The sequence below is a fragment of the Alexandromys fortis genome, unplaced genomic scaffold (genome assembly GCF_014885135.2).
Source record: "Alexandromys fortis isolate MF-2015 unplaced genomic scaffold, M_Fortis_MF-2015_v1.1 scaffold_149, whole genome shotgun sequence".
NCBI classification, from domain to species: domain Eukaryota; kingdom Metazoa; phylum Chordata; class Mammalia; order Rodentia; family Cricetidae; genus Alexandromys; species Alexandromys fortis.
Window position 1 is genome coordinate 3,159,912 of NW_026068025.1, and position 18,293 is coordinate 3,178,204.

At 44.6% G+C, this 18,293-nt stretch overlaps 1 protein-coding gene across 5 annotated transcripts in view; it reads left to right on the top strand.

Moving 5' to 3' along the window:
- Specc1 (sperm antigen with calponin homology and coiled-coil domains 1) overlaps positions 1-18,293 on the top strand; it is a 268,415-nt gene that overhangs the window by 99,274 nt on the left and 150,848 nt on the right. The window contains exon 1 of one of the 5 annotated variants that reach the window (XM_050163733.1): positions 13,439-13,661. The exons of the other annotated variants lie outside the window; for them this stretch is intronic. Coding sequence (XP_050019690.1) covers positions 13,622-13,661 — 40 coding nt within the window. The 5' untranslated portion in view covers positions 13,439-13,621. Of the gene's footprint in view, positions 1-13,438; positions 13,662-18,293 lie in introns of those variants that run through there. 5 annotated transcript variants of the gene reach the window in all.

The following is an 18,293-nucleotide window of genomic DNA, read 5'->3' on the forward strand; positions in this document are numbered from 1 at the left end:
ACATATTTTCCACTGTTTATGGTGCTTAGCCAATGACTAGAGTATATAAAGAATTATCTGAGCTTATCATAATTTAATTTGGAAAGTATTATGATTTGAAATGTTGTATTGATTAGGTTGGTTTTCACCTCGAAGATACTTGTTTATGTCATCCAAATGAGCAACTAAATCAATTAAAAGACCAGTCTTTAAGCCAGTTTTCATTGTCAGTCTTTGGTGCATTTTTTTTTATAGGGAGTGGGAGAATAGGTTCTCGCTGTATAGCTGTGGATGGCCTGGAACTCACAATGTAGATTAGGCTGGCCTCAACTCAAACTCTAATCTTGAGTGCTGGGATTAAGAGCATGTGCTGTCGGGATCCAGTGCTATCCCGGACCATAAATTATTTCTCTCGACCAGACCCCAACATAAACTCTCTCTGAACCAGCATGGGGGCGCGGGAATAAAGACACAACTCACATGGCTTTATCGGGAGGGAGATTCTCAGTGGTCCCTCATAAAGTCCTGAGTTCACATCCTGAAGAATTCCTCTTGTTTATTTTCCAAACAGCGTTTATACCAAAACATAAACTGACTGGGAAACACACCAGCATTATGTCTCCTAGGTAACCAGGTGAATGGCGTTTTGTCATGTCCGCATCTACCTGTCTGCTGTGTATGCTAGCTGTCACGTAGGCTTGAATCAGAATCTCTATCAGGCATCCTCCATATTACAAAGAAAGGAGCAACAACATCCTGACCCTTTGTTAGGGCAGTGACAGCCTGTCTGCAGGGCTACATGACCACCTCAGGTGGGGCCGGTGGCGTCAGAGCCTGGCTGCCACACCATACAGAAATATGGGCCTACAATGGGCCATCACACCCAACCCTAAGTTTTGTTTTAGGTACCATAAATGACAAACAGATCTCAAGTCATAAAATATCACCAACATTTGACCTTGATTTAGTCATATTCTGAAAAGTAAAGATGTTGCCATAGTTGGCATCAACACTTTTTTGTTTGTTTGTTTTGTTTGATTTAAAGACTTCCTGGAGTTGTCAATGACATAATGCCTTGACCCTGAGGAAATTTACAGTCTTGATTACTATTCAATGATCTTCATTAAATGTGAGTTTTAGGCAGTGATAGCATTGCCGTCTATTAATTTTACTAACCAGGGCACCATGAGCTTAGATCAGATATGTTAACAGTGGTTAGAGAACATAATTTTATTGCTTTATATAAGAATCTTGACTGACCTATAGGGTACCAAAGAAGTCATTTTTTCAGTGACTCTTTGTTTGTTTGGTTGGTTGGTTTGGTTTGGTTTTGATTTTCAAGACATGGTTTTTTTGTGTAGCCCGGGCTGTCCTAGAACTCCCTCTACAGACCAGGCTGGCCTTGAACTCAGTGATCTGCCTGCCTCTGCCTCACGAGTACTGGGATTAAAGGTATATGCCATCATACCTGGTCATTTAGTGACATTTTTAAAAAGATGTGTATATGCCGTGTATTTGTGTGTATCCATGTAGTCCAGTAGAAGGTACCAGATCCTCTGGAGCTGGAGTTGCAGGCCATTGTTAGCTATCTGATGTGGGCACTAGGAAGTGAACTCAGGTCCTCTGGAGGTCCTCCGGTGTTCTTAACAGCTGAACTGTCTCTGCAGGGCCTCTTCAATGGTGTTGTATAGTTATCAATACCTCAGCATCTGTTGCCTTAAGCATAAATTTGAAATCATTGGTTTTGTTCTCCAAACTTCTATCTATCTATCTATCATCTATCTATCTATCTATCTATCTATCTATCTATCTATCTATCTATCTATCTATCTATCTATCTATTTTGTACACAACATTCCTTCCATGTATGCTTGCATGCCAGAAGAGGGCACCAGATCTCATTACAGATGGCTGTGAGCCACCATGTGGTTGCTGGGAATTGAACTCAGGACCTCTGGAAGAGCAGTCAGTGTTCTTAACCTCTGAGCTATCTGCTCCAGCCCCCATCTCCAAACTTCTTTCCCATGGATTTTTCCTGTTTCTTCAGTTCACTTGGTTATAGTCTGGTGAAACAAACTGATTTTAGGTCCCCCCACCCCCTTTTAGGGCATTTTATATCTGTTATACTCTTCAATTATTGCTTAGTGAGCTCACCATCTGTAAGTAGCTTTGTGTTTTTTAATTCATTAATTAACAATGTTTAATCCAGTGTACTACCATGTAACTAGCTCTACGATGGGATTTGTCTGTTTTTATGACTGAAGACAACGAGATGGCTCTAGAAGGCCTTTCTTCAGTTGTGCTATTTTGTCCTTGAGACACAGTCATGATACGTGCTAAAATTGTCGACATGTTTTCACATGTTCTGCCCTTTGAATTTTTAGCCTCTGGAAACTTGTGCAGATCCCCTACCAGTTAGAAGAACACCTTATCATTTGCCTGGAGAAAACACTCATCGCCTGTCCCTGTTTTGTTACGCAGTCTTCCTTTTCTTTGGGGGGCTTTCGTTTCCTTTGAGCCACTGTGGAAGCCATGCTGTACCGGTTTGTAATAGGTGGTGCTAGTGAGTCCTGACCAGCTGTGTCTATTTCAGTTAGGAAATGTGTCTTAAGTCTCATCACTACGCTGTTGCTGGCGGCTTGTACTGAAGTCTTTGTGAGCTCACAGGGGTTCTCAGCTGCTGTAGGAGTCAAAGGCAGGAGCTTAGGGACTATGCTGCAGCTCGCCCATTCAATCAGGGAGCGGTAGTGGCACTGCCCTGGGTATAAGCGATGCTGCAGTAGGGCCAGCACAGACCCAGACCAGCTTATTCTCACCTGCCTATTACTTGGGGGTGTTCCTGGGTTAGGTCTTGTGGCTCGAGAGGCTGCGGACTTGGCTGTGGAGAAAGCAGAGCATTTCCCTTCCAGCTACAGGCAAAGCCCTAGCTGGAGTGTAGTAGTCACTACTGCTAGAGGCATTTTTATTTTCAAGGATGAGTAAGAATATTAGATACGTCCAGTTAATGTAGAGCCCTTTCACACGTTTAAGGCATAGAGTTCACTCCCAGCTACAGGCAAAGCCGCAGCCAGATGTGGAAGTCACCACTGTTGGAGGCAAGCTGCTGGCTGAGCTGGTTTCTTTTTCAGCACAAGTAAGAAGATAGGTGCACACAGTTCATGTAGAACCCTGTGCACTTTTATTGACATCCCCTCCTGGTTTATAGTTATTGCAGGCAGGCATCTTTAATTGTCCAACTTTTTGATAAATCCAGTGTATTCTTGTCCCGCCCCCATTCGTTTTTCATTAGTTCATGGGATAATTAAGTTATACAACTTACATACACCTAGCATTTGTCTGGGGACAAATACACCTGACTCTTAGGACACAGACAGCTCAATGCTGGGGACAGTGGTGCACAGGCGCCTTTGAGGGGAACCTACTTCAGTAAAGTATTCACCTTGCCAAGGTTGGGAATGTCTGAAATACTTTGGGCGCGTTGGCTGTTTTGGTGGATTGGTTATCAGAAGAGTGTTCAATATGTATTACCAGGCGGTCTTCTAGAGCCACACCCTTCACCAGACCTTTCCTGCTCCGCAGCCTGCTCACTAGGGAAGACACCTTGACAACCTCTTGCCTAGATTCATGTGATCTCACTGCAACCATATCTCTTTCCCCCATTGGTACTTTGATTGTGACTTTCTCACAATCAAGCCTTTGTTCACCGTCCTGAACAAAGAAGAGCCCAGAGCTGGGCCTTGTTGTTCAGGATGTGGGTGTCCACGCCAAGTGCCTCCCCATCCCTCGGTGCCCTCCTGCCACTGCAGACAGGCACGGAAATGCGGGTCACTGAGAAGAGAGCAGCCCATAGGCGTCATCTCCTTCAGAAGCTCTTTCTGCAGCAGCTCACAACAGGATGTGCCTTTCTCTTTAAAATCACACTCACCATCTCCCGCCCTGCCTGCTTCTCCTTCCTGCTTAACAGTCCTTGATTGCTTTGAATAAAGTCCAGTTCTGGAGGCAGACAACTCCTGGGTCAGAGCAATGCCTCCACCCCTTCTCTCTTCACAGCCTGCCAGACTGCAATCCTGATGATTAAATGCAGTGAGGGCCCGGGTCTCTTAGTTAGAAAACAATACAGTCTGAAAGCTTTTCACTTATCTTACTTGACTGCAGGGGGGGGGGGCACTTACATATCATAAAATTCATCTAAGGTATGCAGTCCCATGATTTCTAGTAAATTGGCCAAGTTATGACTGTCACAAGCACATTTGTCAGTCCTCCCTCCTTCTGTTTCTGGTCACCCGGTTTCTACCACCAGCTCAGGCCAGCCACGGATCTGCTTCTGTCTGGATAGAACCTCCCTGCACAGTATCTGACACTTCCCAAGCTGGAGTAGTTCTAGCCCAGTGTGCAGTCACTTGACTATGCCACCTTCTGCTCATGCTCAAGCATCGCTTGGCTTTTTTCTTGTGTGAACCTGGTCCTTGTTCAACAAGGGGACTATGCTCATTGGGAAGCCGAGCTTATTTCCTTCTCCAGAAGGTGGGAAACTGGAATAATGTAGCACACAAAATTAATACTGAAAATTATTTACTGAATAAGGGGATCAACAGCCTCTAAGATGCCGACTATGTTGTCCTCTAGGGTTTGGAGCATAGTGCACATAAAGATACTTTAATACTTTATTTTAGAGACATGGTCTCTCTGCATCTGACTGTCCTGGAACTCACTATGTGGACCAGGCTGGCCGCAAACTCACAGAGATCGCCTGCTTCTACCTCCCAAGTGCTGGGATTAAAGGTGTGCACCACCATGCCCAACTATTATTTTTAATTTTGATAAGGAAAATGGAATTGTTTTTAACTAAAACAATTCATGCTTGATAGCTTGAAAAGTACAGAACAAAATGTCTTTTTAACGGTTTCCTTTTTAAAATATTTTTTAAATGTGTTTTTTTAAAAAAAAGGTGTTTTATCATGGGTGTCAGGTCCTCTGGAGCTGGAATGAAAGAAAGTTGTATTTCCAAGAAGCTGCTGGGAATTGAACCTGGGTTGGACCTGGAACTGAACCTCTTGGGAAGAACATTACTGCTCTTAACCACTGAGCCATCTCTTCAACCCCTTAACTATTTCCTTTTTAAAAAGAAAAATATAACATGATCTAAGTATTACTGGGTCTGGGCATATACCCAAACCACTGAAGGTGGGGACTCCAAAGGTTTGCCATGATGTATCATAGTGGTGTAACAAGTAACAGGTAGAGACAGTTCACGTCTCCATTAACAGATCTACATCTGTTACAATGGATGCAATGTGGTATGCTATACAGCCTCAAACAACAGAACATTTTTGGCTAGAGATGACTTGGCAATTAAGAACAGTCCCTCTTGCAGCCAGGTTAAGTCACCAGTACCCACACTGGATGTTTTACAAAGACCTATAACTCAAGCTTCAAAGGAGTCAACATCTTCTTCTGGCCTCTGTGGGCACCTGCACACATATTCATTCTCTCTCTCTGTCTCTCTCTGTCTCTCTGTCTCTGTCTCTCTGTCTCTGTCTCTCTCTGTCTCTCTCTGTCTCTCTCTCTCTCTCTCTCTCTCTCACACACACACATTTACACTTTTACTTTTTTATGAGGCAGATTCTTAGTGTGTCACCCTTACTTGCTTGGAACTTGCTTTATAATTAAGGCTGACCTCTAATTCACAGAGATCCACTTGCCTCTGCCTCCTGTTTGCTGGGGTTAAAGGTATGTTCCGCCTACATTCAATTTTGGAAAAAAAAAAAAAAGAAGGAAATCCTGGTACATTCTATAACATGGAAGAGCCTCAAAGGCGTTGTATTGAACATACAGAATGGCAGGTGTGATATAAGTCCACTCCTGTGAAGTATCTAGAAGAAAAAAATCTCAATACATTAAATAGAACAATGTTGCCAGTGGTTGTTGAGGAAGGAAAGGGTTTGTGTTTAATAGCTATAGAACTTCAGATTTTCAAGATAAAAAGCATTCTGGAGCTGGCCTGAGGTGGCGATTGTACAGTGGTGTAAGTAGACTTCCCACTGTGAAATTGTATACAGTTCAACATGGATAAAATGGTGTATATTTATCCCAAGACAGGGTTTCTCTGTATGACAGCCCTGGTTGTCCTAGAACTCACTCTATAGATTAGGGTGGCCTCCAACTCACAGAGATCCACCTGCCTCTGCCTCTTGAGTGCTGGGATTAAAGGTGTGCACCACCATTGCCTGATTTTACCTCAGCTTTTAAAATAAACGTGGTAGAGGATGGCTCAGCAGTTAAGAGCACTTGTTGCTCTTGCAGTGGACACAGGTTTGGTTCACAGCACCTACATGGTAGCTCACAGATACCCGTAACTCCAGTAATAAGGGACCTTATGTCCTCTTCTGAATCCTGCAGGCATCAGGCATGCACAAGGTACATACATATATGCAGTCAAAGCACTCATATACATAAGATAAATTTTGAAAAGAGATTTGTAGGGAAAAACTGGAAGATATTTTTAAAGTTAAAACATTATCTAAAAGACTCCCTTTTGGAAGTAACCTGTATTAAAACACAGTGATTATTTTTCTAAACATCAGAGAAGCCTCTGGTAACCATTTTTCTGTATCCTGTCCTTTTGAGATTGTCTTTTCCATATTGCACACATAAGTGAGATCATGCGGCATTTCTCCATGTCTGCTTGCTTCATTTAGCAAATTATGCCAGTTCCAGACATGTTGTTTTTTTAAGATTTATTAATTATGAATACAGTGTTCTGTCTTCATGTATGCCTGCAGGCCAGAAGAGGGTGCCAGATCTCATTACGGATAGTTGTGAGCCACCATGTGATTGCTGGGAATTGAACTCAGGACCTCTGGAAGAGCAGCTAGTGCTCTTAACTGCTGAGCCATCTCTCCAGCCCCACACATGTTGTTCTTAATGAGAGAATTTGGTCTGTTAAAGGTTACATAGTATTCCACCAGGTATTTTTCCATATTTTCTTTGTCCACTGATGGGCATTCTTTCATTGACTGCTGTCAGTAAAGTTGCAATGAACATGGCGTATAGATATTTCTTTAAGACATCAATTTCAACTGTTTTGCATACCTGGAAATAGGATTGTGGGCTATATGGTAACTCATCTTTTTTGCTTTTGATGAGCCTCTATACTATTTTCAAAGAAGTTATACTAATTACAACCCCACTAACAGTGTATAAGGTTCTTTTTTCTCTGTATCCTCACCAACATTTGTGGTTTATCACACTTACCATTATCCTTTTGGTGATAATAGATATCCTCAGAGATGTGGTGATGTGTTGTGGTTTTAATTTGCATTTTCTTGGTAATTAGAGATTTGAGCATTTTGTCAAATGTCTGTTGGCTACTCATATCACTTGAGAAATGTCTCTTCAGATCTGTTGCCCATTTTCAAGGAGATAGCGCTCCATTCTTCATGGTGGTATACCCCTTTTGCCTGCAGAGGCTGGCAAATCTCTGTGAGTCTGAGGCTAGCCTGGCCTACGATATGGTGAGTTCCAGGACAGAGTTACATAGTGAGACCTCGTCTCAAAAATAAGTAAATAAAATTAGAGATTGATTTTTGTCTTCTCATTTTAATAACAAGTTTTATAGACAGAAAAGATTTTAAAACAACAACAACAATAACAGGGTCCTATTATGAGCCCAGGATAGTCTTAAAAACATCACAATCCTCTTGTTCCAGTCTCCCAGCTACTGAGATTGCAGGTATAGCCACCATACCTAGTTTCAAATAATTCTTTAGAGAGTCAAATACCCATGACAGCTTTTGTTTGAGAAATTAATGCTTTAGTCATTTAGTCAGATTGGGAGTAAATAAATTACTGAATTGTGAGACTACCCTTAGTTATCAATTTGACACAGTAAGAAGAGGGAACCTTAACTGAAGAACTGCCTCCATCAGGTTGGCCTGTGAACCTGTCCGTGGGGCATTGTCCTGAGTGCTAGCTGATGTCGGGGAACCCAGTCTACTATGAGCAGTGCCTGGGCTGTATAAAAAAGGCAGGAGAATATGAACTTGGGAGCAAGCAAAGCGGCAGTGTCCCTTAATGATTTCCTCTTCATCCTTGTTTGACTTCCCTCAGCAGTGGGCTATGACCTGGAAGTGCCAGCCCAGTAAACCCTGCCTCCCTCGAGCTGCTTATGTTGGCTGTGCTGACATATCCGCAGAGGAGCAAACTAGGGTGTAACTGAATCTCTAGGTGTTAGGGTGAGGCAGAGGGACCTCTGCTGCTCAGAGAAACCCCAGTCTCACAAGGAAGGTTGGTTAGAATAGGGGGAAAGATAAGCATTTACAAAGTCCAGAAGTCCAGTGAAAGAGAGTACTGAATTCTGCCAAGGAGATGCCTGAACAAGAATTTTAAGAGTGCTAGTTGTGCCCACTTAGTAAATAAAATTGTATCATAACCAAATATCATATACTATGTGGCTCAATTGATAGAGATTAATTTCCCATAGTTCTAGAGGCTGGGAGTCTGAGGTCCCAGTCCCAGTTCTGATGAAGATTCTTTTCTTAAACTAGGTGACTTCTTACCATGTCTGTGAATGCAAAAAGAAGAGAGATGTCTTTCTCCTTTTAAAGCTACCAGTAAGAGGAAGGTCCCACCATTAAGGCCTCATTAAACCATCACACTGGAGGTTGCGATTTCAGCAGGCTCCTTTGGGGTGGGGGGCACAGTCTGGTTCACAGAAGATAAACAGGCACCTGCTGGGCAGCCAGGCTATGGACGGGTAGTGTCAGGTCCAAAGCACAGAGGCTTCAGACAAACAGGCTATATTTTCAGAACTACAACCAGGCTTGAAGGTTCTAGAATATAAAGTAGAAAGCATGCCGCACTTTTGAAAAAGGAAGTTGTATGGGTGGACCCATGTGCCAAGCCTAAGAACTGAGGACCTCATCTCAAATAGAGAGGGGGGTTGGGGGGAGCTATTAAACAGAGACAACATAAGGTCAGATTTGCATTTTTATTAGTTTATTTTTTAATTTTTAAAATTATATTTATATATTTTACTTTATGTGAGACTGTTTTTCCTATGTATGTATGTGTATATGTATGCTTGTGTGTATGCCATGTGTGTCCTTGTTGCCAGCAGAGGTCAGAGGATGGCATTGGATCTTCTAGGACTAGAGTTAGAGATGGTTGTGAACCACCACGTGGGTGCTGGGAGTCGGGCCTAGATCCTCTGCAAGAGCACTAAGTGCTGTCAATTGCTGCGATGCCTCTCCAGCCCTTGCAGTCTTTTCTAAAGTTGGAATTGGAGCTGCAAAGCTAATGCAGTCAACCTTGAAAGCAATGAAGGCCTGCACTGAACAGAGGCCGCAAAGCCAAGAAAGAGGTAAACGCTAACCCGTGCTAGGAACATGAAATACAGAAGGGACGCAGTGTGGCCAGATGCGGAAGTTGAGAGAATCTGAGGAGGCCAGGTTGGGCTGTTGTCTGGTTTTCATAAAGAGGTTTGGTAATGGCGTGCTTGACATTTTACAGGATTAATAAAATGACTCATCCATTTCCAGACTCTTCGGATAAGCCGGGGACGGCTTTGTAAACAGAAGCCGTGCCACTCTTAAAATCTTTGTAGACTCAGGGTTTGTCTCCCATAAGAGAATGACTTGAGGAAGTCTGCCATCTTTTCTGGATCCACTCTTCACCTCTTTAAAAAATGGGAGGAGGGCTTGAACATGAATGATGCTGTGTGGATTTTTGTCCAGCTCTGTCCCGGATGGTTTATTTTCCTTAGTCCATGCATCTTAGAGCTCTGCTAGGTTTTGTAGATCACAAAAGTAAATGTGATGCTTGTCTTCAACCAAATTGTTTTGTGGAAGAAATCAGTTCATGGTATTAGCACTAAAAAGGAGTAATGTTATTTTATGTAAACAGTAAACACTAATAAAAGCATTATATATTAAAGGGATGATTTATGTACAGCAGAGTCTGTTCATTCATCTGTCCATCTATCTATTCATTTATTCATGAATGATCTCATGAAAGTTAGTTTGGCGGGAGGGTAATAATTAGTGAACAGAACCCACCACCACTTGTGGATTGGCCCTATTTCAGTTTCAAGTCTCTATCTTTTTTTTTTTTTGGTTTTTCAAGACAGGGTTTCTCTGTGGTTTTAGAGCCTGTCCTGGAACTAGCTCTTGTAGACCAGGCTGGTCTCGAACTCACAGAGATCTGCCTGCCTCTGCCTCCCGAGTGCTGGGATTAAAGGCGTGCGCCACCACTGCCCGGCTTCAAGTCTCTATCTTTTGAAAGTCAACCATTGTTTGAAAATATGAAGTATAAGATTCCAGAAACTAACGGTCGGTAAGTTTTAAAGGTGCAGCATTCTGAGTAGCAAGCACAGCAAAGTCTCAGGGCACACTACTGCAGGATGTGAATCATTCTTTGGTTCGGAATGTCCACATTCTATATCCTGTTGGTCAGTTAGCAGCCATCTTCCTTATCAGATTCCTGTCACAGCATTACAATGCAGTGTGCTAGTAACCCTTATTCTAACAATGGCCCGAGAGCATGGGAGTAGTGACACTGGTAATATAGATATGCCGTGCTTCCCTTAAACAGAAAGTTGAAAATTCCCAAAAGGACAGGGGGAAAAAAAGCATATTCTGTAGTTGCAAAGTATTGTCATTCTCTAGCTGTGCCTAATTAATAAATAAAGTATTATCTGAAGTGTGTACTGGAAGAAATGTAGTATAAATAAGACTGCAGTTTCAGACATTCACCGGAGGTTTGAAACTTACCCCCATGGGATAAGTGCTGCTATACCCAGTGGCAAAGAGTGTACGGGAGTTCACAAAGTCGGGAGTGCATTTGTTGGTCTGTGATGAGAGCAGCCTCTCTGAATAGGACTTTCAGGCCCAGATCTGGGGATGAGTCATAGGGTCTATGCAACATGAGTGTCTGGGGGAAGCGTACTCCAGGAAAAGGAAACAGTAAGTGCAAGCCAGCTGCATGGGTGGGAGCATGCTCAGCCAGTTTGAGGGGTGGTGAAGAGGCTGAGGAGGTGGGTCAGTTGCAGGGGAGAGCAAAGACTTACTCTTTTGGGCTCGGATTAAAAGGCACCACTTCCTTATTACAAACAGGGCCAGGAAAAGGAGAGAGGGCACTGTTTCAGAGGTGGTTACAGAAATCCTGGTAAGAGGTGACAGTTGCTTGACCTGTAGGGTAGCCGGGATCTGGTGAGTTCTGAGACAGGCTGAGCTTTACAAAATATCCAATCTATATGACAGGATTTGCTGATAGACTTAATATGAGAGGAATTGAGTTGTGATCTGAGTCAGTGGAAAGATGAAGTTTTTAATTATGGAGATAAAGAACATAAAAGAGACACACGTCTGTGCAAGAAAAGCCAGCCGTTCCGTTTTGTTCTGATAAAGTAGGGTTGCTTCTTAGACCTTTCAGAGCACTTGCAAGAGGTGCTGTCAAGAAGGCAACCAACTCACAAAAGTCTGTGGTTCAGAAGAGGGGCCAGGCTGGCCACACACTGGTAGAGTTTAAAGACTACATGGTGGAGCTCTAGGGCACTCCAGGGTCTAGAGGTGAGAGGAGAAGGACCAACAGAGAGAGCGAGGCCACCCAGAAGATGCAGCCCAGGGGAACTGCTCTCTAAACTCGAATCTCTAGAGCCATAGGGAAGCCTGCAGCTCTCACACCTCACCAGACATGTTTCTGTGTGTGGATGCTGGTTCACAGAGGAGCTCAAGACTGATCAGAGCAGAGAGCATCAGTGAAGATGAGATTGTGCATTTACCCAAAGCTCAGGGACCCAGGAGAAGGGGTGGGAAGAGTCTCAGAGTGGAGGCCAGTCATGGAGGAGAACCACAGTAAACATGCCTTCTGGACATACAAGACCGCCACACGCATGAACTCATGGCACCATAGCTGCTCACTCAGGATTGAGCCTGTCAACATTCCAGCAGGGAGGGAAGAGGGGCTGGTTCCCTAACTGAGAAACTATAGACAGTTTAGAGCTTCGAGGGGCAGAAGAGAGAGCTTTCTTTAAGGGTGTGGCCTTTAAGAAATGCTACAGTGGATGACCCACATCTAGACTGTACGGGAGCGGTTCGTATTGGATTTGATGGATTATTTAAAAAGACAGGCGGGGCCGTTGTGGGGGCACACCTTTAATCGCAGCCCTTGGAGGCAGAGGCAGGTGGATCTCTGAGTTCTGTGAGTTCAAGGCCAGCCTGGTCAACTGAGCGAGTTCCAGGATGGGCTCTGAAGCTACAGAGAAATGCCGCAAAATAAAACAACAACAAGAACAACAACAAAAAACAGAAAGAAAGAAAGAAAGAAAGAAAGAAAGAAAGAAAGAAAGAAAGAGGAAAAAAGACAAAAGAGAAGTAGGGGACCTGAGTAGGGAGGAGTGGATCTGGAAGGAGTTAGTTGCAGGAGTTGGGGTGAATGTGGTCAAAATACATTAAATGAAATTCTCAGAAAATTAGTAAAAGTAAAAAATAAGTTAAAAAACCAAACAGTGTTCCCTCAGCCTGGGTAGGTCAGGCCTTTAATCTTAGCACTAGGGAGTCAGAGGCAAGTAGATCCCTGTAAGTTCGAGGCCAATCTGGTTTATATAGCAAGTTCCAGGAGAGTTAGGGCTACATACAGAGACCTTGTCTCAAAACAACAACAATAACAAATACCACCAACTAACCAACAAACAAAGTGGTGTCCCTTCAGACAGGGAAAGGACCAGCCATTTCTTCCGTTATTTTCTTATTCCTATGCATCGTCACTGTGAGGTTTAGTTAGGTCTGGCTGTTTGAACTGTAGGAAGAAAGATGGACAAGGTCATTTCCATAGAACCATTCATTTCTGACAACAGTTTCTGCTTCTGATTGGCACTGGATCATGGGAAGGACTCTGCTTGGTTTTCTTCCCCTGTTCGCTGAGAGTTGTTTGTTCCACATTCATTCATTGCTCCGTTTAGAAACATTTACTGAACCTCTGCCCTACGTCAACACTAGGTTTTCCTTGTTCAGATCTTATTTCTCACGTGCAAGACCTCACCTTGCCCATGGCACTGGGCTTCAGCCTGCCACGGTGGGGTTTTTCCAGCCTACCTTGTCCAGCTGCAGCTCTCCGCGTGGGCGGGTAGAGAGAGGCCTGAAGTCGGTCATCCGACAAAGGGCCGGGAGGGGCTTTGGACACTAGGAGCGGTATGCAGATGAGGGGGCGGGCCTCTCCTGACAGACAGCAAGGAGTTGAGGTGGGCGGGCCGCGGGATGCAGATGAGAGGGGCGGGCCACGCCAGGCAGACACTGAGGAGCCCAGGGGACGGGTCTCGCCTGACAGACTACAAGGCGTTGAGGGGGGTGGGGGTGGGCCGGGTTAATCAGGCGGGATGCAGATGAGGTGGGCGGGGTCGCGCCTGGCGGGTAGTGAGGAACCCAGAGGGCGTGGTGTATGCAGATGAGGGGGCGGGGTTCGCCCGCGGGCGCGAGGAGCGGCTTTCTGGCCGCCGGGAACTGGAAGGCGCTCGGCTCTTTCTTTGACTGGAGCGGACCAGCGTCCGCCGCCGCTTCGCTAGCCGGAGCAGGCGCGCGCTGCGGCACGGCAAGGCAGCCACTCGGTCTGGGGCCTGCCAGCCCTCGGCCATCGGAGTCTGCCGAACATGGGCAACCACTCGGCGAAGCTGGAGGAGCCCGAGCCAGGTCTGTGGAGTGCGGGTCGCGCCCCCTCACCGCCACGCCCTTCCCCCCCCCACCCCGCGCAGGGGCGCGAGGCAAGGTGAACTTCCCGGGCTGTGAGTCTCCGCTCTGGAATGCGCTAATGGGGTTGTGAAATTACCTGTGCTCGCCGGGCGGCGGGGCGGGGCGGACGCTGCAGGCGGCGGTCCGGCGGCGGGGACCTCCTGTGTCCCCAGTCCCAACACCCTCCCCCCTCAAAGGTAGGGGGGCATTTGAGTTGAAAAGTGTGGCTTGGCAGTGCTTTTCTGGTTCTTTGTCCATTTTGCAGTGTGCTATTTGCATACCGTACACTTTCTGGAGCCCCATAGAAGGTGGTGACCCCGTCAGCTGATTTGATTACTCGTGCTCAGACCAAGGACTTGATTGTGACTTGCTTCTGACCCAAAATAATCTGGGTCTCTTCTAGGATGCCAGAAACTTATCGGTTTATCAACTTTTTATTTGCTTGGAAATGAAGCAAGCCCGGTAGGGAGTCTGCTGGGTTCCAATTTTCATCTTCTGTTTGCTGTGACTGAACTCGCTCAGGTTTAGATGCTGAATACGGCGGGTGTATTTAAAATAGCAAAACTGTCGTGTGGATTAAATGGGATTTAATTTAGCCGCAAAATGGCATCCTGGCCTATTGGAAAGATTTTGTGGCAGGTTGAATAGTCAGAACTATTAAATTTTTTCATAGACCAAGCCTCTTTTATTATGTAAAAAAAAAAAGCTTCCCGTTTGTTTAGCTTTCTGACTCTGCTTACGCCCTCAACACTTTTCCATTTACTGCTCCTTAAGAAGGAACACACTCTTGGGACACATTTTGTGCACGTGGACCCTCCTTAGGCACTGCCAACTTGTTTCTGTTTGTTTTAGACTTAGGTCTCACAGCGGGAACCCTTCTGCCTGGGCACACAACACGTGCAGATTTTGGTGCTATTCTGACCTTACTTGGACAGGGGTGCGAGATAGCCCAGTCTTGTTAGAGGGTGTCAAATGCAGGACTGCTCTGAGTGCCTCAGAACAGCACCCCTGGAAAAGGAAAAGCGATCACAGTAGCAGTTTTCAAGGGTTTCACTTGGAAGGCAGTTATGCTTCCTACTGTCCCACCAAGGCTGAAGCTGTTAACTTGAGGACAGTATTGAGGCTCTGAGGTGAACTGACTTTGTCCAATGACTTGTCCTTTGAATCTGGAGCAGTGCTCCACATATAAACCCAATCATCTTAACCTCCATCCATAGCTCTCCATTCATACCCCAGCCCCTTTGCATCGGCCTTCCTGACGCTTGGGTATACTGGACTGTTAGACCAGCCATTGCTCGAAACTTTGACAGTCACCCTGGAGTCTGAGGGTGAAGAAAGAGTAATCTTGGGGTGTGTTACAGTATAGACTACATAGGAATCTCACACAGCAGTTACTCGAACTTCTTTGTACACAATAGCCAATAAATGTAAAATAAGGATAACTGATTGTTTATTCTACTGAGAGAAGCTGGGATGAGCTAACTTGTTGATGAATTGGGTAAAAGGTATATAACATTTAAAAAAAATACCTGTCAGTGTCAAAGAATTGTGAGGAACTATTATTTCCTTTACTTAAAAAAAGTGACATTGTTGCTTTTGCTGGTCAGTTGTTTGGTATTCCAGTTTCCGAAAGCCCTTATGTTTTAAAGCTCTCCAGTGACTAGGAAGTCAAAAGATCTGTGTGTGCCAGGGGCTTGTTTTATCTTAATGTTTGTGTCGCTCGGATAGAAGTCAGGGCTTTGCACATGCTAAGCACATGCGCCACCACTGAACTCCGTCCCCAGACCTTTGTTGTGGGTTTTCAAAGTGAGTATAATTTCAGAATGGGAATTCATTATAACTTGCTGCAAGGAGAGATACTTGAATGGAAATCTTGGCAAAGGCTTTAAAGTCTGGACTCCTGGCTGCAGGATAACTGTAACTTCAGTAAGGCCTTCGGGAAACGCTGTGAAACGTACCAGTGAGATCTTGAAAGGGGAGCTCTGTGCAGGATGGATGTGCAGTTGTTGGTGCACTGGACTAGAATTTGAACAAGAACTTCTGCAAAGGACCAAAGACAAAGGTGGTGGTAGGAAAGGACTGGGAGTGGGAAGAGGCAAGAACACCTGAGTCTGAGTGTCACCAGTTCCTCCACTGTGTTAATTGTTTCCTTAGGGAGCTGACACTCAGGATTGCATGAGATTTGTCACAAGAAGTAAGAGCAAGGAAGGCAAAGGAAAGAGGAAGTGGAATTGATGAGGGCAAGCTCAGATGGTAATACAGCTCAGGGAGAGCCTTGGAATGAAGCTGATCTCAAGTCTTAGCCTGCAGATGGGTTCTGCCACAAAACTAATCATTGGCAGAGATTTTAAGCTTTCTGCCCACCAGTCTCTCTTTAGTCCTTCTTCTGTGGGGGGTCATTGGCCAGAAGCTGCTGAGGGGCAGTGTGTGTGTGTGTGTGTGTGTGTGTTCGTTCGAATCCTGGTGTGTGTGTCTCTTCGAATCCTGGTGGCGCCTGAATGTGTGTTCCTTCTCAAATAGAGATTTTAATGATGTCTCTTTAGTGCTAGCTGGCAACAGTACCTCAGATGTTTGGACAAGGAAGTTTTATTTAAAGGAAAAATGAGGTTGAGTGAGATGGGTCACTGAATTAAAAGGCTAAATACCAAGTCTTGTTTAATATTTATTTATTTATTTATTTATTTATTTATTTATTTTATTTTATTTTATTTTGAAACAGGGTTTCTCTTTGTAGCCCTGGTTGTCCTGGAACTCACTCTTTAGGTCGGGCTGGCCTTGAACTCACAGAGATGGCCTGCGTCTGCTTCTCAAATGCTGGGATTAAAGAAGTATGCCTCCACCAGCTGTCTAGATACCAAATCTTAACAACTTGAGTTCAGTCCCCTGGAATCCTCGGGAGGAAGGGGAGAACCAGTTTGTGCGAGTTGTCTTCTGACCGCCCCTCTACCACATACAAGTAAACAAATATATTAGTAAAGAGTAAATGAATGCATCCTTCTCTGAGACCCCTTCTGCAGGCACGAGAGGGCTGTTTGTATAGGCCCGTTCTTCAGGCAGTGTTCCTCCCTCCTCAGAGGGGTGTTTAGGCAGAACCCAACTCCTCAGCTGCTGTGACCATGACCAACACAATGGCAGCAAGGTTCTCCTATGTCTGTGGTCTTCTGAGTTAGTTCATTGTAACTTACTGTGGTATTGGCAGGTTAAAGTTCTGGGAGCTGGAGAGATAACTCAGCTGTTAAGGGTACTCGCTACTCTTCCAAAGGACCCGGTTCGAATCCCAGCATCCACATGGCAGCTAATAACTCTAACTCCAAGATCTGACACCCTCATACAGACTTAGCTGCAGGCAAAACATCAACACACATAAAATAAAAGTTTTAAAAACGTTTATTAAAGAAAATGACAGAAGTTTCATGTTTAAGGGCAGTTAGAGCATGGTGAAGGCCACATCCCTTACTTGCTACAGGGTCTAGTTAACAGCCCTTCCCTTTCCAGGGAGGTTGCCACAGGGCAACAGTCTGTACTGTTTAGAGGCACGTAGGTAAAGCGATGGACAAGCCCAGCCAGCTTGGAGTTGTATTGACCCAGAGGGAGGGGTGCCATTTTACAATTTTACCTACAAGGTGAGCTGAGAGGGCTCACTTAGTCATAGTACAAGCTGAGGTATCCATGTAATATTTGTTTTAAATTTTCATTGAGAGCTTAAAATGAATATAAATGATATAAAATCAAAGACGTTTCCTTCTGTAGTACCTTCCTTGGGTCACATGCCATTCACTGTAGTTAATGTTAACTATTGTTACAGATGAATTTCCAAAATAACTTTAAGACAACTGGTTTATTTTCCTGTCTCAGTAAACTATGAGCTAGGGACCATACGGGGAGTTATTGGCCCCTACGTTGTCATGGATATGCCCACACTCAGGAAGTATGGTGCATCCTACAGGAGGTTTTAAGCGTTAAGGATGAGAGGTACATGCCATTTCTGTCTGCACTCAATATGCTAGATAACCACACAGCTCTAACACCAGGAGACTGGAAGTATCTCTGCAATGGCCAAGTGGAGGACAGCATGGCCAGTGGCGAACACTCAAAGTCTGTTTGCAGATGTGAGCCTTCTCAACCATATTGTGTCAATATTTCATTATAAGATTTTAAATCTGAACTCGGAAGGCAGAGGCAGGAGAATCTCTGAGTGTGAGGTCAGCCTCTTCTACAGAGCAGGGTACAGGACAACCAGAACTGTTATACAGAGACCCTATATCGATAAAAGTCCATAAATAATAATAATAATTTTAAAATCTGAATAACTGAAAGGCGTCTATATAAGTTTATGCTCCTTTATCCATGTTTGTTTCATTCCTCTGCCCATCTATTCTTCTCTCTTCATCTGCCCATCTTTTTGTTTCAATTTGCTTTTAAGACAGGATCCTATATGCTCACCTTGAGCTGACTGTGTAGCTGAATGTTGAACTTACAATCCTGCTGTTTCACTTCCCAAGCACTGGCCTTACAGGCGAATGGGTTTTTTTTTTTTTTTTGCAGTGGTGAGGATCAAGGTCAGGACTTTGTATGTGATAAGCAAGCACTACC